Raw genomic sequence first — 16535 nt, 5'->3', positions numbered from 1 at the left:
AATAGACTCCAATTGTGTTTGGTAACAGGTCCAAATTTCATGTGTATTATTTAAATTAATATAATTGTACACTACCACAATTCTCAGTTGGACGGTTTAGTACAAAGGAGATAAACACTTTTTAGGTTATTTGATGAGGTTTGGAATTTAATAAGGATAGATAATTTTATAAATCAGAAAAAACACTTTGTAAACCTACGGTTAGTGAATGACAAAAAGATCGATATAATTAAAGACCAAAGTATTAATATGCAAAGCATATATAAAGTATCCACATGACACTGATATGGAATAATCTAATCCACAGCATGTTTTAAAGCTGACATTATGTTAGAAATATCAACCTATTAGCTACATTCTAATGCAAGGCTATTTTCAACACTCAATAATCCTCCACAATCTTTTTCTCCCTGGGCCCTTTACACTAAACAGATATGACATGAAGCAAATCCGACAAGGAAAAACAAAGATCACAAATTAGAAGACTCAGGAAACTTTCCAAAGAACGGAGATGGTAAAAAACCAATGAATAGCTCTCACAAAGCAGAAATCATGAGAAATTCAGAAAGACATAAATTCAGGCAAGAAAACTACACTAACTGGAATCAAGTGTTACATCAGCAAATAGACCAAGATTTCATTCTAAATAAGTAATCTTTAATAAGCCTGCTAAAACTATTCCTTATTTTTAGATAAAATTTTTAAACAATTGATTTTTTTAACGGGAGTACCCTACACCTCTCCTGACAGTCAAACAATTGCAATCAAAGTCATGTGTTATCAGTATTATCACTCAAACCATAATTCTGATTCATTTTCCACAGAAGCACCAAGTCTGTTATTGCCAATTTCCCAGAATCCTATAACTCCATCTTATTTTCATGCACCACCCTTATACTTACTATCCTTTCCTAGAACTCTTGCCCTATTTGCCCTCTGTCTTCAAACTTTGACATTGCTTCATCCATATATATTAGGTTCTAAATCACACTACCTACTATGATAATGCCTTAAACTCAACGGATTCTTTGTCCATTCGAATATCTTGTACAGTGCTCTGTAACATACCAGTAAAATCACTCATTATTCTATGTATTAATTTAAATAACCAGCAGGAAAAGGAGTTGGAGTTCAACTTGGAGGTAATGGCAAGAAATAATGGAAGGCCGAAAGAAAACAACATCTTCACACATCAGCCCAATTCAAGAAGAAAGTGAAAATCATGTTCTTTATCCCTAAAACATTATGGGGATTTGTATTTAATACCTGATGAACTATTCAGTGAGAAAAGCAGTGATATTTGCTGTTGACACAAATAAATTAGTTTTAAATTAATTCAAAGAATAAAGAGAAAAGGCATTTTTCTAAACAGAAATAGAAAAGATGAGTAATTATATATAATAATACATAGCAGAATCAAAGAGTTTCTGGAAATTATTTAAAAAGTACTATCATATTCTCAATGAGGTATTTTCAGTTTTTCAGCCACTCATGATGAAAATATAGCATCCCAGCCCTGACACTGTGTGGCCTAATACGTGCAAAAGAAGGGATTTTTTTTTTTTTTTAATGCTTTCCCTGGAAGAACTCAGGAAGAAAATTTCCCAGCTGGACCCAGATTAATACCATAATATTCGATGGAGATTAAAGTGCATGCATCCATGTTCAGTCGCATCCCACTCTTTGCGACCCCATGGACTGCAGCCCACCAGGCTCCTCTGTCCATGGAATTTCCCAGGCAAGAATACTAAAGTGGTTCCCATTTCCTACGCCACAGGATCTTCCCGACCCAGGGATCGAACCTGCGTCTCTTGCAGCTCCTGCATTGGCAGGTATATTCTTTACCACTGCACTACCTGGGAAGTAACTGACTAGAAAAAAGAGCATTAATCTTTAATGTCTAAGCCAAATCTTAAAAAAGCTAAATTTATCTCTGAATCCAAGTAAACTTTTCAGAAGTCACAGCACGGGAACAGAGTTAACAGACTGATTTGCTTAAACAGCTTTGCAATAGCACTAAAAAACAAAACAACCCAACACACCCCAGAACATCCATTCTACAACCTTTTAAATCTCCAGATCTTTATCCTTTCCACACAATTCTCTCCTCAAAAACGTTAATTCTTAAAGTTTATTGATGAGACCAAATAACAAATAATACATTCTTTAAAACTTCATAGTAGTTTCCTGTTTTATTTTCAACTCCACTTAGTTCAAATTACTCTCCAAAAAGTTTATGCCTTTCTATTTAACCAGATATTAATACATGTAATAGTGCCGTGGAATGAACTGTGTGCTCCACACAGACACACTGAAATCTTAACCCCCCAGTACCTGTGAATGTTATCTTATTTTGAAATCAGGTCTTTACAGATGTAGTAAGTTAAGATGAGGTCATAACTGTACGTGGGTGAGCCCTAAATCCAACAACCAGTGTCCTTACAAAGGGAAAGAGAGAGATGTGAAGACACAGAGGGGACCTAGAGAAGCAGAAAAGAAAGCTATGGTGCCACAAACCAAAGAAGGCCAAAGATTCCCAGTGAGCAGCAGAATCTAGAGAGGCAGTTAAGGAAGACTTGTCTCTAGAGCCTTCGAAAAAACAGAGCCCAGCTGATACCTTGATTTTAATCTATCGTCTCCAGAACTGAGAAAATATATTTCTGCTGTTGTAAGCAGCCCCCAGTTTATAGTAATTTGTTATGGTAGCCCTGGGAAACGAATACAGGGAAATATGGGTTAATAGTTTCAAACGTGCTTTACTTGTACACTGGGAGATAAACAAATATGTAAATGGATGGTGGATGGTAGGAGGTGTCTCACTACTGGAGAGGGAAATTATAGACAAGGAGGGGAAAAAGCTAAAATGAGCTCTGCTGTCTGGACTAGAGTGAGAGACGTCAGTATGAACTAACTCAGCTTAATACAGATACTTATGAATAGACACACATAATTTTAGATATGTACATATGTGCAGGTGAGTACATATACCCTAGAGAAGCTACTTCTGTCCTTCATGATGGCATAGAAGCAATGACATCCCAGCACTAACACGCACTCCCAGCACACAAATCTTGGTTTCTAAATACTCCAACAAAAACAAAAACAAAAAAACTAGGGCTCTTTGGAGCAATGGCTGATTCTAGGTCTATGGTAGGGAAAACATAAGATGACCATACAACACCCTATAGTATTCAAAAGGAAGTGCTCAAGAACGAAAGGATGGGGGCAGAACACAAAGTATCACAGGAGTCAACCTGAAAGAGCTCCCAATGGCAAAAGCTGGAATAATTTGAGCAACAAATTACTATAGGTACTATAGGATGCTGTATGGTCATCTATATTTTTTGGTTTTGGTGGCTTGGGCTTTCCTAGTGGCTCAGATGATGAAGAATCTGCCCACAATTCAAGAGTCCTGTGTTTGATCCCAGGGTCAGGAAGATCCCCTGGAGAAGGAAATGGCAATCCACTCCAGTATTCTTGCCTGGAGAATTCCACAGACAGAGTAGCCTGGCGGGCTGCAGTCCACGGGATCGCAATGAGTCGGACATGACTGAGCGACCAACGCACACACCTGGATAATAACCCAATCCATACTAAAATAAACGATTGCTGCTGTTGTTTTGGTTCAGTAGCTAAGTCATGGCCGACTCTTTGTGACCCCATGGACTGCCACACACCAGTTTTCCCTGTTCTTCACTATCTCTGCTGAAACTCATGTCCGTTGAGTCAGTGATGCCATCCAACTATCTCATCCTCTGTTAACCCCTTCTCCTCATGTCCTTAATCTTTCCCAGCATCAGGGTCTGTTCTAATGAGTCAGTTCTTCGCATCAGGTGGCCAAAGTATTGGAACTTCAGCTTCAGCACCAGTCCTTCAATGAATATTCAGGGTTGATTTCCTTCAGGATTGACTGGTTTGATCTTCCTGCAGTCTAAGGGACTCCTAAGAGTCTTCTCCAGGACCACAGTTCAAAAGCATTAGTTATTCAGTGCTCAGCCTTCTTTATGGTCCAATTATCACATCCATACATGACTACTGGAAAAACCATAGTTTTGACTAGAGGAACCTTTGTTGGCAAAGTGATGTCTCTGTTTTTTAATATGCTGTCTAGGTTTGTCATAGCTTTTTTTCCAAGGAGCAAGTGTCTTTTAATTTTGTGGCTGCAGTCACCATATTCATTGATTCTGGAGTCCAGGAAAATGAAATCTGACACTGCTTCCACTTTTTCCCCATCTATTTGCCATGGGACCAAGTAATGAGACCAAATCCCATGATCTTTGTTTTTCGAATGTTGAGTTTTAAGCCAGCTTTTTCAACTCTCCTCTTTCACCTTCATCAAGAGGCTCTTTAGTTCCTCTTCACTTTCTGCCATTTAAGTTGTATCATCTGCATATCTAAGGTTATTGATATTTCTCCGGGCAATCTTGACTCCAGCCTGTGCTTCATCCACCCTGGCATTTTGCATGATGTACTCTGCATGTAAGTTAAATATGCAGGGTGAGCATACACAACCTTGACATACTCCTTTTCCAATTTTGAACCAATCCATTGTTCCATGTCCAGTTCTAACTGTTGCTTCTTGATTTGCATACAGGTTTATCAGGAGGCAGGTAATGTGGTGTGGTTCCCATCTCTTTAAGAAAGTTGTTGTTCAGTCGCCCAGTCATGTCCAACTCTTTGCAACCCCATGGCCTGCAGCACGCCAGGCCTCCCTGTCCCTCACCATCTCCCAGAGTTTGCCCAAGTTCATGTTCATTGCATCGGTGATGCTGTCCAGCCATCTCATCCTCTGATGCTCTTCTCCTTCTGCCCTCAATCTTTTCTAGGGCAGCTGAGTCATCTGTTCACATCAGATGACCAGAATACTGGAGTTTCAGCTTCAGTATCAGTCTTTCCAGTGAGTATTCAGGGCTGATCTCCCTTAAGATGGACTGGTTTGATCTCCCTGCTGTCCAGCATCACTGTTTGAAGACATCAATTCTTTGGTGTTCTTTACAGTCCAGCTCTCACAACCGTACCTGACCACTGGGAAGACCACTGCCTTGATATAAGGACCTTTGTCAGCAGAGTAATGTCTCTTCTTTTCAACACACTGTCTAGGTTTGTCATCTCTTTCCTACCTAGAAGCCTTCCTACCATGAAACCTTCTGATTTCATGGCTGCAGTCACTGTCCACAGTGATTTTAGAGCCCAAGAAGAGGAAATCTGTCACTACTTCCACCTTTTCCCCTTCTATTTGCCATGTAATGGGGCTAATGCCATGATCTTAGTTTTTTTAATATTTAGTCTTAAGTTGGCTCTCCCACTCTCCCCTTAACCCGCATCAAGAGGTTCTTTAGTTCCTCTTCGCTTTCTGCCATTAGAGTGTTATCATCCACATATCTGAGGTTGATGATGTTTCTCCTGCCTGTCTTGATTCCAGCTTGTAACTCACCCAGCCTGGCATTTTTCATGATGTGCTCAGCATATGAAAGTGAAAGTGAAGTCACTCAGTCGTGTCCGACTCTTTCGGACCCCATGGACTGTAGCCTACCAGGCTCCTCCGTCTATGGGATTTTCCAGGCAAGAGTACTGGAGTGGGTTGCCATTTAAACAAAAGGGGTGACAGCAGACAGCTCTGTTGTACTTCTTTCTCAATCTTGAACCAATCAGATGTTCCATACAGGGTTCTAACCGTTGCTTCTTGACCTGAATACAGGTTTCTCAGGAGATAAGTAAGACGATCTGGTATTCTCATCTCTCTAAGAGCTTTCCTTGTCATCATCCAAATAGTCAAAAGCTTTAGTGTAGCTGATGAAACAGAGGGAGATGTTTTTCTGAAACTCCCATGCTTTCTCTATATAGGAATATTCCTCACTTTGTTGTGATCCACACAGTCAAAGGCTTAAGCATAGTCAATGAAGCAAAAATAGATTTTTTTGGAATTCCCTTGCTTTTTCTATGATCCAGTGTATGTTGGCAAATTTTTCGCTGGTTCCTCTGCCATTTCTAAATCCAGCTGTACATCTGGAAGTTCTTGGTTCAGGTACTGCTGAAGCCTAGCTTGATGGATTTTGACCCTCTTGCTAGCACGTAAAGTGAGTGCAGTTGTATGGTAATTTGAACATTCTTTGGCATTGCCTTTCTTTGGGATTGGAATGAAAACTGATCTTTTCCAGTCCTGTGGCCACTGCTGAGTTTTCCAAATTTGCTGGCATAATGAGTGCACCACTTTAACAAAGTGCTCATGTTGATATTTACAAATTACTGAATAGATAAGAAAGGACAAACATATCTTAAAGAACAATTTCAAATACTAAACTCAGAAACTTCCTCTTCTAGGAGGTGGAGTTTAATCCTTCCCCTCTCACTTGAATCCAAAGAACAGAATATAGAAAGGAGACAAACCTTTACTATATGGTGGGAAAACATAGCAAGTCTGATACTACTGGTTCCCGAGCATTTCTAAGGATTTTTAATAGTATAAATCAACAGTTTATTCCTGAATTTCACGTTGCTGTTTTAGAATGTAAAAGTTGGTTTGGATTTTTAATTTTTTTCCTGACTTTTAGTGGGTTTTCAGAAAGAAACAAAAGTAGAAGACTGTGCTTAGTTTATTCTCTTAAGTTGCAAATTCACTTCAAGATCTTTCTAGGTTGGTATATATGTAGCTACCTAATTGCTTTAACTGAATACACAGTGAAATATTTAACCACTTCCCTATTGATAAGACACTTGGAGTTGCTTCTAACTTTCTTCTAAACAGTGTTACGTGAATACTCTTATATATGTTATCTTTATTTACCTGTGTGTGTGCTGAATCAAGGATATATACACTTTACATATATTATTTACAGGTTTCCCATCAGAGAACTGCCGTGAGGATTAAATGAGTTAACACGTCTAAGTGCCTAGAACATAGTTAACAGCCACACAACTGTTAGTTATCATTGCCAAATTGCCCTCTATAAAGGCTGACTACATATACTATTTTTTAGATTACTGTTTTTTTCCTCAACTTTGCTCAGACACTGGATATTAGTTTTTTTTTGAAAAGGGGCAATTTCACTGGTGAAAGTGGTATCTAATTGTACAGTCTTCACTTCACTATGATGACTTTCACTTCACTAAGATCATCTTTTTCATGTTTATTGGCCATTTGTAATTTTTACATGAATTGTGTGTTTCTACCTTTTATCTATGAAGTTTTTCAATTATGAAATATTTAAAATTTTATAGATAAACACCTATTTGGGTACATTAAATAAGAAGGATATATTTTCCTATTAATTTGATTACAAATATTTATGCCTAGTATGTTTCCTCTTATATTTAGTAGCTTTTAGCAGTGTTCAAAATGTTTGAATTTCTATTAAAATCTGTGTTGTATGGCTTGTTTAAGAATATTTCTAATGTAAAAATATAAATTTAAACTCCATTTTAAATTTAATTTTGTCTTACAGTTTGAGGTCAGGCTCTGATAACACTTTTTTCAGGCTTAATCCTCCCTTACTACTTTGAAATGCTATTTTTATATCATGTAGTAAATTTCCAAATAAGTGTGTGTTTTTAAAAAGTACTTAGGTTGATATATGTGCTAGAGAAATCTCAATATCTAACAGAGATTATAAACTTGTTTTCTTCTCTGATTTATTGCTTGATTCTGTTGTAAACTGGTAGGAGGACTTTCATTCATTCTGTGTATTATTTTCAAAGCATCACGAAGAAAGCCCCCATGTAAGCCTGCCTAACCCTTGAATTCCTGGGTCTAACCCAGTCCTCAGCTTATCTCAATGGCTGGATTTCCGTGGAGAACAGAGCAATTCTAGAAGCCTCAGGTAATATGCATTAGCTTATATGACTCATATCACAATGAAAAAGAAAACAAACTCTTTTTTTAGAACTGCAATACAGAGGTTTTTGGTTTTTTTTTAAGCCAATTACAAAGTATACCTGGGATGATCCAGTTTTATTCTCAAGTTTGTATGTATGTGAATAAACACAGGACAAAATATCTAGAAGAACATGCAATACCCTAGTAACACTTGTGACCTCTGACAACAACGCAAGGATCAGAAGACGGAAGATAAAGGGAAATTTTACTTTTTCTCTATTTAATTCTAAATGCATTTAAAATTTTCAAAGCCCATAAATTTAATACTTGAAATACAAATTTGCTTTAAAAATTATGTTCATATAAAATAAAGTTACTCCATTTTAAATGTACTTTTTAAAAATGTGCATTTTTCACCTTTTTTAAAATCATGGTGGGGGAATAGAAAAAATACACATACTAGTTGATGTTAAGGGAAAGTTTTACCATCTTTTTCAAATTATTTTTCTCTTTATTTTTTCTCATTTATATCTACATGACAAATTCTCTTGTTTAAGATCATTGCCTAAGTTCACAAAGTTACATTCTCCCCCTCATAGAACCCACTGAAATAACAGAAAAGTAATCAAGTGGAAACTCATGGCAATGAATAATATAGGACTGTCAGCAATAAGAGATTACAATGAAATTTCGGAAGACAAAAAACGAAGTGTGGTCACTACTGAAAAACAAGTCTTGGGAATGGAGCACAGGGAGTCCACCTCCCCGGGGAAACATCAAAGAGGCACTAACGCCAGAAACGTCAAGTGCAAAGCAGGCTAAAACAAGAATCTGTAACTGAAAGTCTCTCTCTATATATACATACACACACACACATATACATATACGCATTGTTTCATTGAACAAAATCGAGCAGCCAGTACATACTACTCCCTATACCAGTCCCTATTCTATGATATAAACAATAAATAACAAACCCAAATAACAAACAGTAAACAACAAGTAACAAACCCAAAGTAAAGCAGGGTAGTAGGTACAAAGCTGTGACTAGCAACAGAAGTATCACTGTTATAGGCAACCTCCCCAGGGAGGAAAAATTTGAAGAGACATGAAAAAAAGTTAAGAGTACAGGGAAGGAGAACAATCACTTTTTATTAAAGTACTGATGGTACTACAAAGAAACTGTGCTAAGCAATTTAAAAGTCATATTATTAAATTTTCGTAAGACTTTAAAAAAATATTATCTCCAATTTGAAGATGAAAAATCTCAGGCTCAGAGAAATGAGGAATTATTCAAGGTTGCACAGATAATTAACTGATAATAGGTCTAACCAAAGCTATAGCTCTTAATCATCATATTGATGAGAATAAATCATTTCATCTTTTGAAAACTAGTTTACTAACATCATATGATTATCACTGATATGCAGTGACCTAAAAACAAATGGTACAAATGAACTTATACACAAAACAGAAACAGATTCACAGACTTAGAGAAGGAACTTGGTTACCAAGGGGGAAGGGTCAGGGCAAGAAATAGGGAGTTTGGGATTGATATTAACACACTGCTATATTTAAAATGGATAACCAACAGGGGCTTACTGCATAACACAGGGAACTCTGCTCAGTATTATGTAACAACCTAAAAAGGAAAAAGAATTTGAAAAAGAATAGATAACACGTATATGTGTAAGGCTATGGTTTTTCCAGTGGTCATGTACGGATGTGAAAGTGGACTATAAAGAAAGCTGAGCACCGAAGAATTGATGCTTTTGAACTGTGGTGTGGAGAAGACTCTCGTGAGTCCTTTGGACTGCAAGGAGATCCAACCAGTCCATCCTAAAGGAAATCAGTCCTGAGTGTTCATTGGCAGGATTGATGTTGAAGCTGAAACTCCAATACTTTGGCCACCTGATGTGAACAGCTTTTATTTGAAAAGACCCTGATGCTGGGAAAGATTGAGGGCAGGAGGAGAAGGGGACGGCAGGATGAGATAGTTGGATGGCATCATCGATTCAATGGACGTGTTTGAGTGAACTCCAGGAGTTGGTGATGGACAGGGAAGCCTGGTGTGCTGCAGTCCATGGGGTCGCAAAGAGTTGGACACGACTGAGCGACTGAACTGAAAACACTTTGCTGCATAACTGAAACTATCACAACACTGTTAATCAACCATGGAGGTCAGAAAGAAGTGACAATATTTTTCAAGTAATAAAAGAAAAGAACTGTCAAACTAGGCAGTATTGTATACCTACTGAAACCATCCTTCAGGAATCAAGGTGAAATCCAGACAGTCTCAGTTGGGGAAAAACTAAGATAATTTGTTGCCAGCAAATGTATCCTAAAGAAATGACTAAAGGAAATCCTCTAAACCAAATGTAAACAATAAAATGGAACCTTGGAACAACACAAAGGAAGAACACAGGAAGCAAAAATATGGGTAAATATAGCAGGTTCTCTATCTCCTCCTGAGCTTCCTAGATGATGTTTAATAGATGTTGTAAAAATTATAACACTGATATGGTTATGATTGTATGTAAAGGAAAGAGCTGAAACAATTTTATTATAAATGGGGTACACAAAAGTATAAAAGGGAGAAAACGCTTCTATACTCCAAATGTTAAAATGGTAAGCTATATATACATAAGCTATGTATATTATATATAATATAACATATAATACCTAGAGCAACTGCTGGAAGAGCTATACAAAGAGATACCCTTTTAGAAATACTATAGTTAAATCCAGGTAGAATTCTAAAATTGTTCGAGTAATCCAGAGAAAGCCAAGAAAGTGAAAACAAAAACAAAGAGAACAAACAGAAAGTCTGAGTATTAATACATCAATAATTACATTATATGTAAACAGACTAAATATACCAACTAAAAGACAAAGACTGGCAAAGTGGATTAAAAACCATGACCCAACTGTACATTGTTAATAGTGATTTAACTTTGAATATAATGTTTAGACAAGTTAGAAGTAAAAGAATAGAAAATATATACCATTTAAACATTAATCAAAAGGAAGTAGAAGAGGCTATATTAAACTAGATAAAGTAGTTGAGTTCAGTGCAAGCCAGGCCTCCCTGTCCATCATCAACTCCCAGAGTTCACCCAAACCCATGTCCATTGAGTCGGTGATGCCATCCAACCATCTCATCCTCTGTTGTCCCCTTCTCCTCCTGCCCTCAATCTTTCCCAGCATCAGGGTCTTTTCCAATGAGTCAGCTCTTCACATCAGGTGGCCAAAGTATTGGAGTTTCAGCTTCAACATCAGTCCTTCCAGTGAACACCCAGGACTGATCTCCTTTAGCATGGACTGGTTGGATCTCCTTGCAGCCCAAGTAAACTTCAGCACAAAAAAATTACCAGAGACAGAGAAAGACATCGTACAATAATAAAAGAGACAACCCACCAAGAACATACAGCAATCCTAATTGCACATGCACAGAACAACAGAGTTGCAGGTTATAAAACTAAAAGATTAAACGTACAAATCCACAATTACAGTTGAGACGTTTAATACGTCTTTTTTCAACAACTGAACAACTCAACAGAAAATCATCAAGGACATAAAAAAAAGATCAACACCATCATCCAACAGGATCTACTTCCTCAAAAGGACAAACTATTGCAACTCACCCAACATGAAAGATAATTTGAGTAGTTCTACGACTATTAGCACTATTGGTGCTGGAGAAGACTCCTAAGAGTCCCTTGGACTGCAAGGAGATCAAACCAGTCAATCCTAAAGGAAATCAACACTGAATATTCATTGGAAGGACTGATGCTGAAGCTGAAACTCCAATACTTTGGGCAACTGATGCAAAGAACTGACTCATTGGAAAAGACCCTGATTCTGGGAAAGACTGAGGGCAAGAGGAGAAGCGGGTGACAGAGGATGAGATGGTTGGATGGCATCACCGACTCAATGGACTTGAGTTTGAGTGAACTCCAGGAGATAGTGAAGGACAGGGAAGCCTGGTGTGCTGAAGTCCACGAGGTCACAGAGTTGGATACGACTGAGTGAAGAACGACGGCTATTAAGGAAACTTAACTCATGATTTTAAGCTATTAATATAAAAAAAAAATTCTAGGCCCAGATGGTGTCACTGAACAATTCTACTAAACATTTAAAGAATTAAAACCACTCTACACCATCTCTTCCAGAAAATAGAAAGAAAAGAAACACTTCCCAATTCATTTTAGAAAGCTAGTATTATCCCGATATCAAAAGGAAAAGCACTCCTACTCACAGATGACATAACCATCTACAGAGAAAATTCCAAGAAACAAACCCCCCAAAAACCCTCTGAGAACAAAAGAGTGAGTTCAGCAATCTTGTAATATACAACTAACATATTGGTACCAAACTTGGACTATAAAATGCCATTTACAATCACTCTCCCAAGAATGAAATACTTAGCTATAAATCTAACAAAACACGTATTGGACATGTAACAAAACTATACAACACTGGTGAATGAAATAAGATCTAAATAAATGGGAAAACATACCAATTTAATGGATTAGCAGAAACAGAGTAAAGATGGCAACTCTCCCCAAACTGATAATGGACAACACAATTCCTATTAAATTCCCAGCAAGACTTTTTGTATAGTCAAAATTATTTAAAACTTACACAGAAAAACTAAACAACCAGAACAGCTAAAACAATTTGGAAAAAAATTAAGTGGATATTATTCTGGTTTCAAGATTTATATTGCAAAGAAAAGAAACCTCAATCTAAATCTCACACTGTGCAGTTGAGGATCAGCATGTCTGGGTTTTCCACACACCACACATTCCAAGAAAGGTTTGGCCCTTGTCTGGCTCCTAAGATGTAACCTCTAAATTCTTGAAACATCCTGCCTAATAAGAGTGTCTTTGTTTACCTGGGGACCTTGGGTAACTCCAAGCATATAGTCTATGCTAATAATGTGATTTATGGTAGGAGTCTTGAACCATGTAAGGTGAGCTTGACTTCTCAAAGGCTGGAAACTAAGGTCATGCATACGGGCATTCAACCATATCAATATAACCTACCCACAGTAAAATTCCCGAACACCAAGGACTGGATGGTCTTGCCGCTGGATGTGCCCTCAAACAACACTGCTGAGAGAACCAATCACTGTCCACACAGCTCCACTGGGAGAGGACAACTGGGAGACTGGGCCTTGTGTTTTCTGGACCCTGCCCTCTGCTTCTCTGTTGCTAATTTAAATCAGTATCCTTTGCTGTAAAAAACTACAACCTCTAGTACAAAATCTTTTCTGAGTTCCAGCAAATAACTGAGCCTAAGAGTAGTCTCAGGAATACCCAAACATATACACATTATAAAAATATTAACTCAAAATGGACCACAGACTCACAGAATATAAAATGACTAAATTTTTAGGGGGAAAAAAAAAGAGACAGAGAGAAAAAAGTAAAAATATTCAAGATCTAGGACTAGACAAAGAGTTCTTAGCCTTCATTCCAAAAGCACGGTCCATACAGGCAAAAACGGATACACTGGATTTACAAGCTTAAAAACTGTTGCTCTGCAAAAGACACGGTTAGAGGATGAAAGACAAACCAGACTGGAAGAAAATGTTTACAAATCAAATAGCCAACAAAGGATTAGTGTCTGAAATACACAAAGAATGCTCAAAACTCAACAATAAAAACAGAGAAAATCCAACTAGAATACAGGGAAAAGACAAGAACATTTCAACAAACAGAACAGATAGATGGCAAATAAACATCTGTGAAAAAATGTTCAACATTATTAACCTTTAAATGAGAATTAAAACCAAAATGAGATATCACTACATTCCTATCAGAAAACCTAAAATTTAAAAACCAAAGAAAAAACAAATAAATAAAAATCACCAGGGGCTAGCAAGGCTGAAGAGAAAGCTTGATGACTCATACTCATCTATTTGCATTGCTGATGAAAATATAGTAGTCACTCTGGAAAAGAGTGTGACAGTTTCTTCAAAAACTAAACAGGCAACTCCCATACGACCAGCAACTGCACTCTTGGCCACTGACCACAGAGAAGTGAAGACGCATGTCCACGCCAAAACTCATGCAGGAATGTTCACAGCAGCTTTATTTCTAAAAGCCCCAAACTGTAACCAACCCAGATGTCTTTCAGTGGTTTAATGGTCGGGCAAAATGTGGTCTCTCCAATGCCACCATTGCTATGAAAAGAAAGGGACGATTAATGCATACAACAACCAGGATGAATCTTCACAGAAAAAAGCCAATTCCAGAGTTACATACTATATGGCACAATTTATAGGGTATGCTTAAAATGACAAACAAAATTACAGAAGTGGAGACTAGATTAGTGGTTTCCAACAGGTAAGAAGAGGCAGGAGGGAAAGTGGGTATGAACAGAATCAGGTATACTGTGGTGAGAGAAACGTTCTGTATTTGACCTTATCAATGTGGTGATACTGCAGTGCAGTTTTGCAAGAGACCAAGGGGTGGGGGAGCAATGAGATGAAGGTTGCATTAGCATCTCTGTACTATTTCTTTAAATCACGTGTGAATTTACAATTATTTCAAAATAAAAAGTTTAGTTTAAAAATGAAGGAAGGAAAAACTAATCTGATCAGAAGAATAGTTTCATTTGACATACAACAACACTGAATATTACTAAATATTCAAACATTATTTTATAATTTTTTAGTTTGGAACAATAAGACATGTCCCTTGCTTTCTCAATTACAACCATTCCACAAAGCTTCATGTCTAACCAGTAAGAATTTAGCTCACCTTCCACGCTGTCAGAACAGGAGGTTCCAATGCCAGTATCACCACTGTCAGAAGCTATACTATGTCTCCTGATATGGCTATTTCGCTGGTTAGATGGGACAGTTGTGGCCTGCCACAATGATTCATTACCAGGTAACCATGCTGATGAAGAATAATCTGGGCCTACAAAGGAAAATATGCAAAAAGTTAATAAATTTATAATGTCTACGAGTAGGTAGAAGACATCTTTTGGTCTTGTAAAAAAAAATACAAATAAGATAAAAAGCTTATTTTCTGCCAAAAATAACTTAAATAGATCAGTAATATCTATGAGTCACCAAATAAACTTACTTATCAGATATACACAAATTCGATGCTGACTTAGCAGCTTTCTTTGGCTGAAGATATCTGATTTCTGCTTACAGATACTGAACTTTTAATCACAGAACTACTGTCTAATGTAAAATATCAACTCTATCATCAATCTGTTTGGAAATGTTAGCACTTGCTCTGTAATATTTGATAGGTAGGCATCTGTGATCCCACATACAGACATTATCTGAGAACTGGGACTCAGGAAAAAATCTAATCAAAGCATAGTGCATGACAATATGTGTAGAACGCACTTGTGGAAAGTCACTCAGTTGTATCCGACTCTTTGTGAATTCTCCAGGCAAGAATACTGGAGTGGGTAGCCTATCCCTTCTCCACAGGATCTTCCCGACACAAGAATCAAACCAGGGTCTCCTGCATTGCAGGCAGATTCTTTACCAGCTGAGCTACTAGGGAAGCTGGAAAGTCAAAACAATCTATTTTCAACTACTATATCCTAACCACTTAAAAGTTAAAATTATTTTGCGTTATTTTAATTGATTCTATTTCCTTAGTTATCTTTTGATAAAAGTTTAACACCAGAGCATTTCCTGGCTCTTAATTTTCCCTTTTGAGTTACAATAAACCTTCACTGTTCAGCTAATTTATCACTTTTCAATGTTCTCTTAAACTTCATTTTCACTTATGTTGCCCATTTTTACTTAACTGACATTTGCCTCTTCCTGATTTATCTATCACTTTACCTTCTTGTTCATTCCTTCTTTCACTGTCTACAATGTCTCAAAATATACCATGGACCAGGGTCAATCTGTGAACTATTTACTACTAGCCTGTTAACATTTAGGAACAGAAAAAAAGGATAAGCACTGAAAAACATTTATAGTAATTTGAAAGCAATTTTAAATCTTGAAATTTATATAAAAGCTATAGCAGTACGTGTATCTTTATTAATGGTTAACATAGTGACTCTAAAACTGAAGACTGTAGACTTATTTGTGGGTGTTAACAAGTTCTGTACAAGAATTTTGAGACTTCATTTCAATTATACCCTTGAAAAGTAATGAGCACATTACAGATGACCTGAATAGCTACCTTAAAGCAGACTTATTATCACATAATTATAATGCTCCCATTGGGTTTTATGTTTGCAATTGCGGTTGCTTCCAAGTAATGGAGAAATGACAAGGCACTTATCATCATGATGTTAAATAAGACACCTTTACAGAATTATCATGTTACATGCTATTGAAATTGGCAGGCAAGGAGAACTTTCTAGCAGTTTAATAAACACAAGAATCACAAAATGACAAACATATCCACATAATTAATCACCATTATTTTACATTTAAAATAGACATTCTCTATATTATCAAAACATATAAAGAGATTAATAATAAAATCAGACCTGAATCTATTTTCTACCATATTAACCCCAACATAAAAGCTTTAATTTTAATAAAATACTGTATCAAATTATTTTATTTTCTATTTATATGCAATTTATAAATTAAGTTTGAATTAACTCAAATTTAAAAAATGGTAGCCAAAGAAACACTTCCACCAGCTTTGAGGTCCAGAACAAGTGAAAACTGTAGATTCTACACCAATCTCAAAACTGGGTTTATCTTAATTCATCTGAT

General features: G+C 36.9%; 1 protein-coding gene across 3 annotated transcripts in view; it reads right to left on the bottom strand.

The window, feature by feature from the left end:
- Positions 1–16535, bottom strand: part of CEP85L (centrosomal protein 85 like) — a 144599-nt gene that overhangs the window by 108179 nt on the left and 19885 nt on the right. For all 3 annotated transcript variants that reach the window (XR_009601598.1, XM_015097328.3, XM_027972343.3), the window contains exon 2: positions 14584–14745. Coding sequence is in view for 2 of the 3 variants with exons in the window: in XM_015097328.3 (XP_014952814.2) it covers positions 14584–14745 (162 nt within the window). In the remaining variant the exon portion in view is untranslated. The remainder of the gene's footprint in view (positions 1–14583; positions 14746–16535) is intronic.

The sequence above is a fragment of the Ovis aries genome, chromosome 8, assembly GCF_016772045.2.
Source record: "Ovis aries strain OAR_USU_Benz2616 breed Rambouillet chromosome 8, ARS-UI_Ramb_v3.0, whole genome shotgun sequence".
NCBI lineage: Eukaryota > Metazoa > Chordata > Mammalia > Artiodactyla > Bovidae > Ovis > Ovis aries.
Note: the sequence above shows the minus strand (reverse complement) of the source record. Positions and strands in the feature narration are given on the sequence as shown.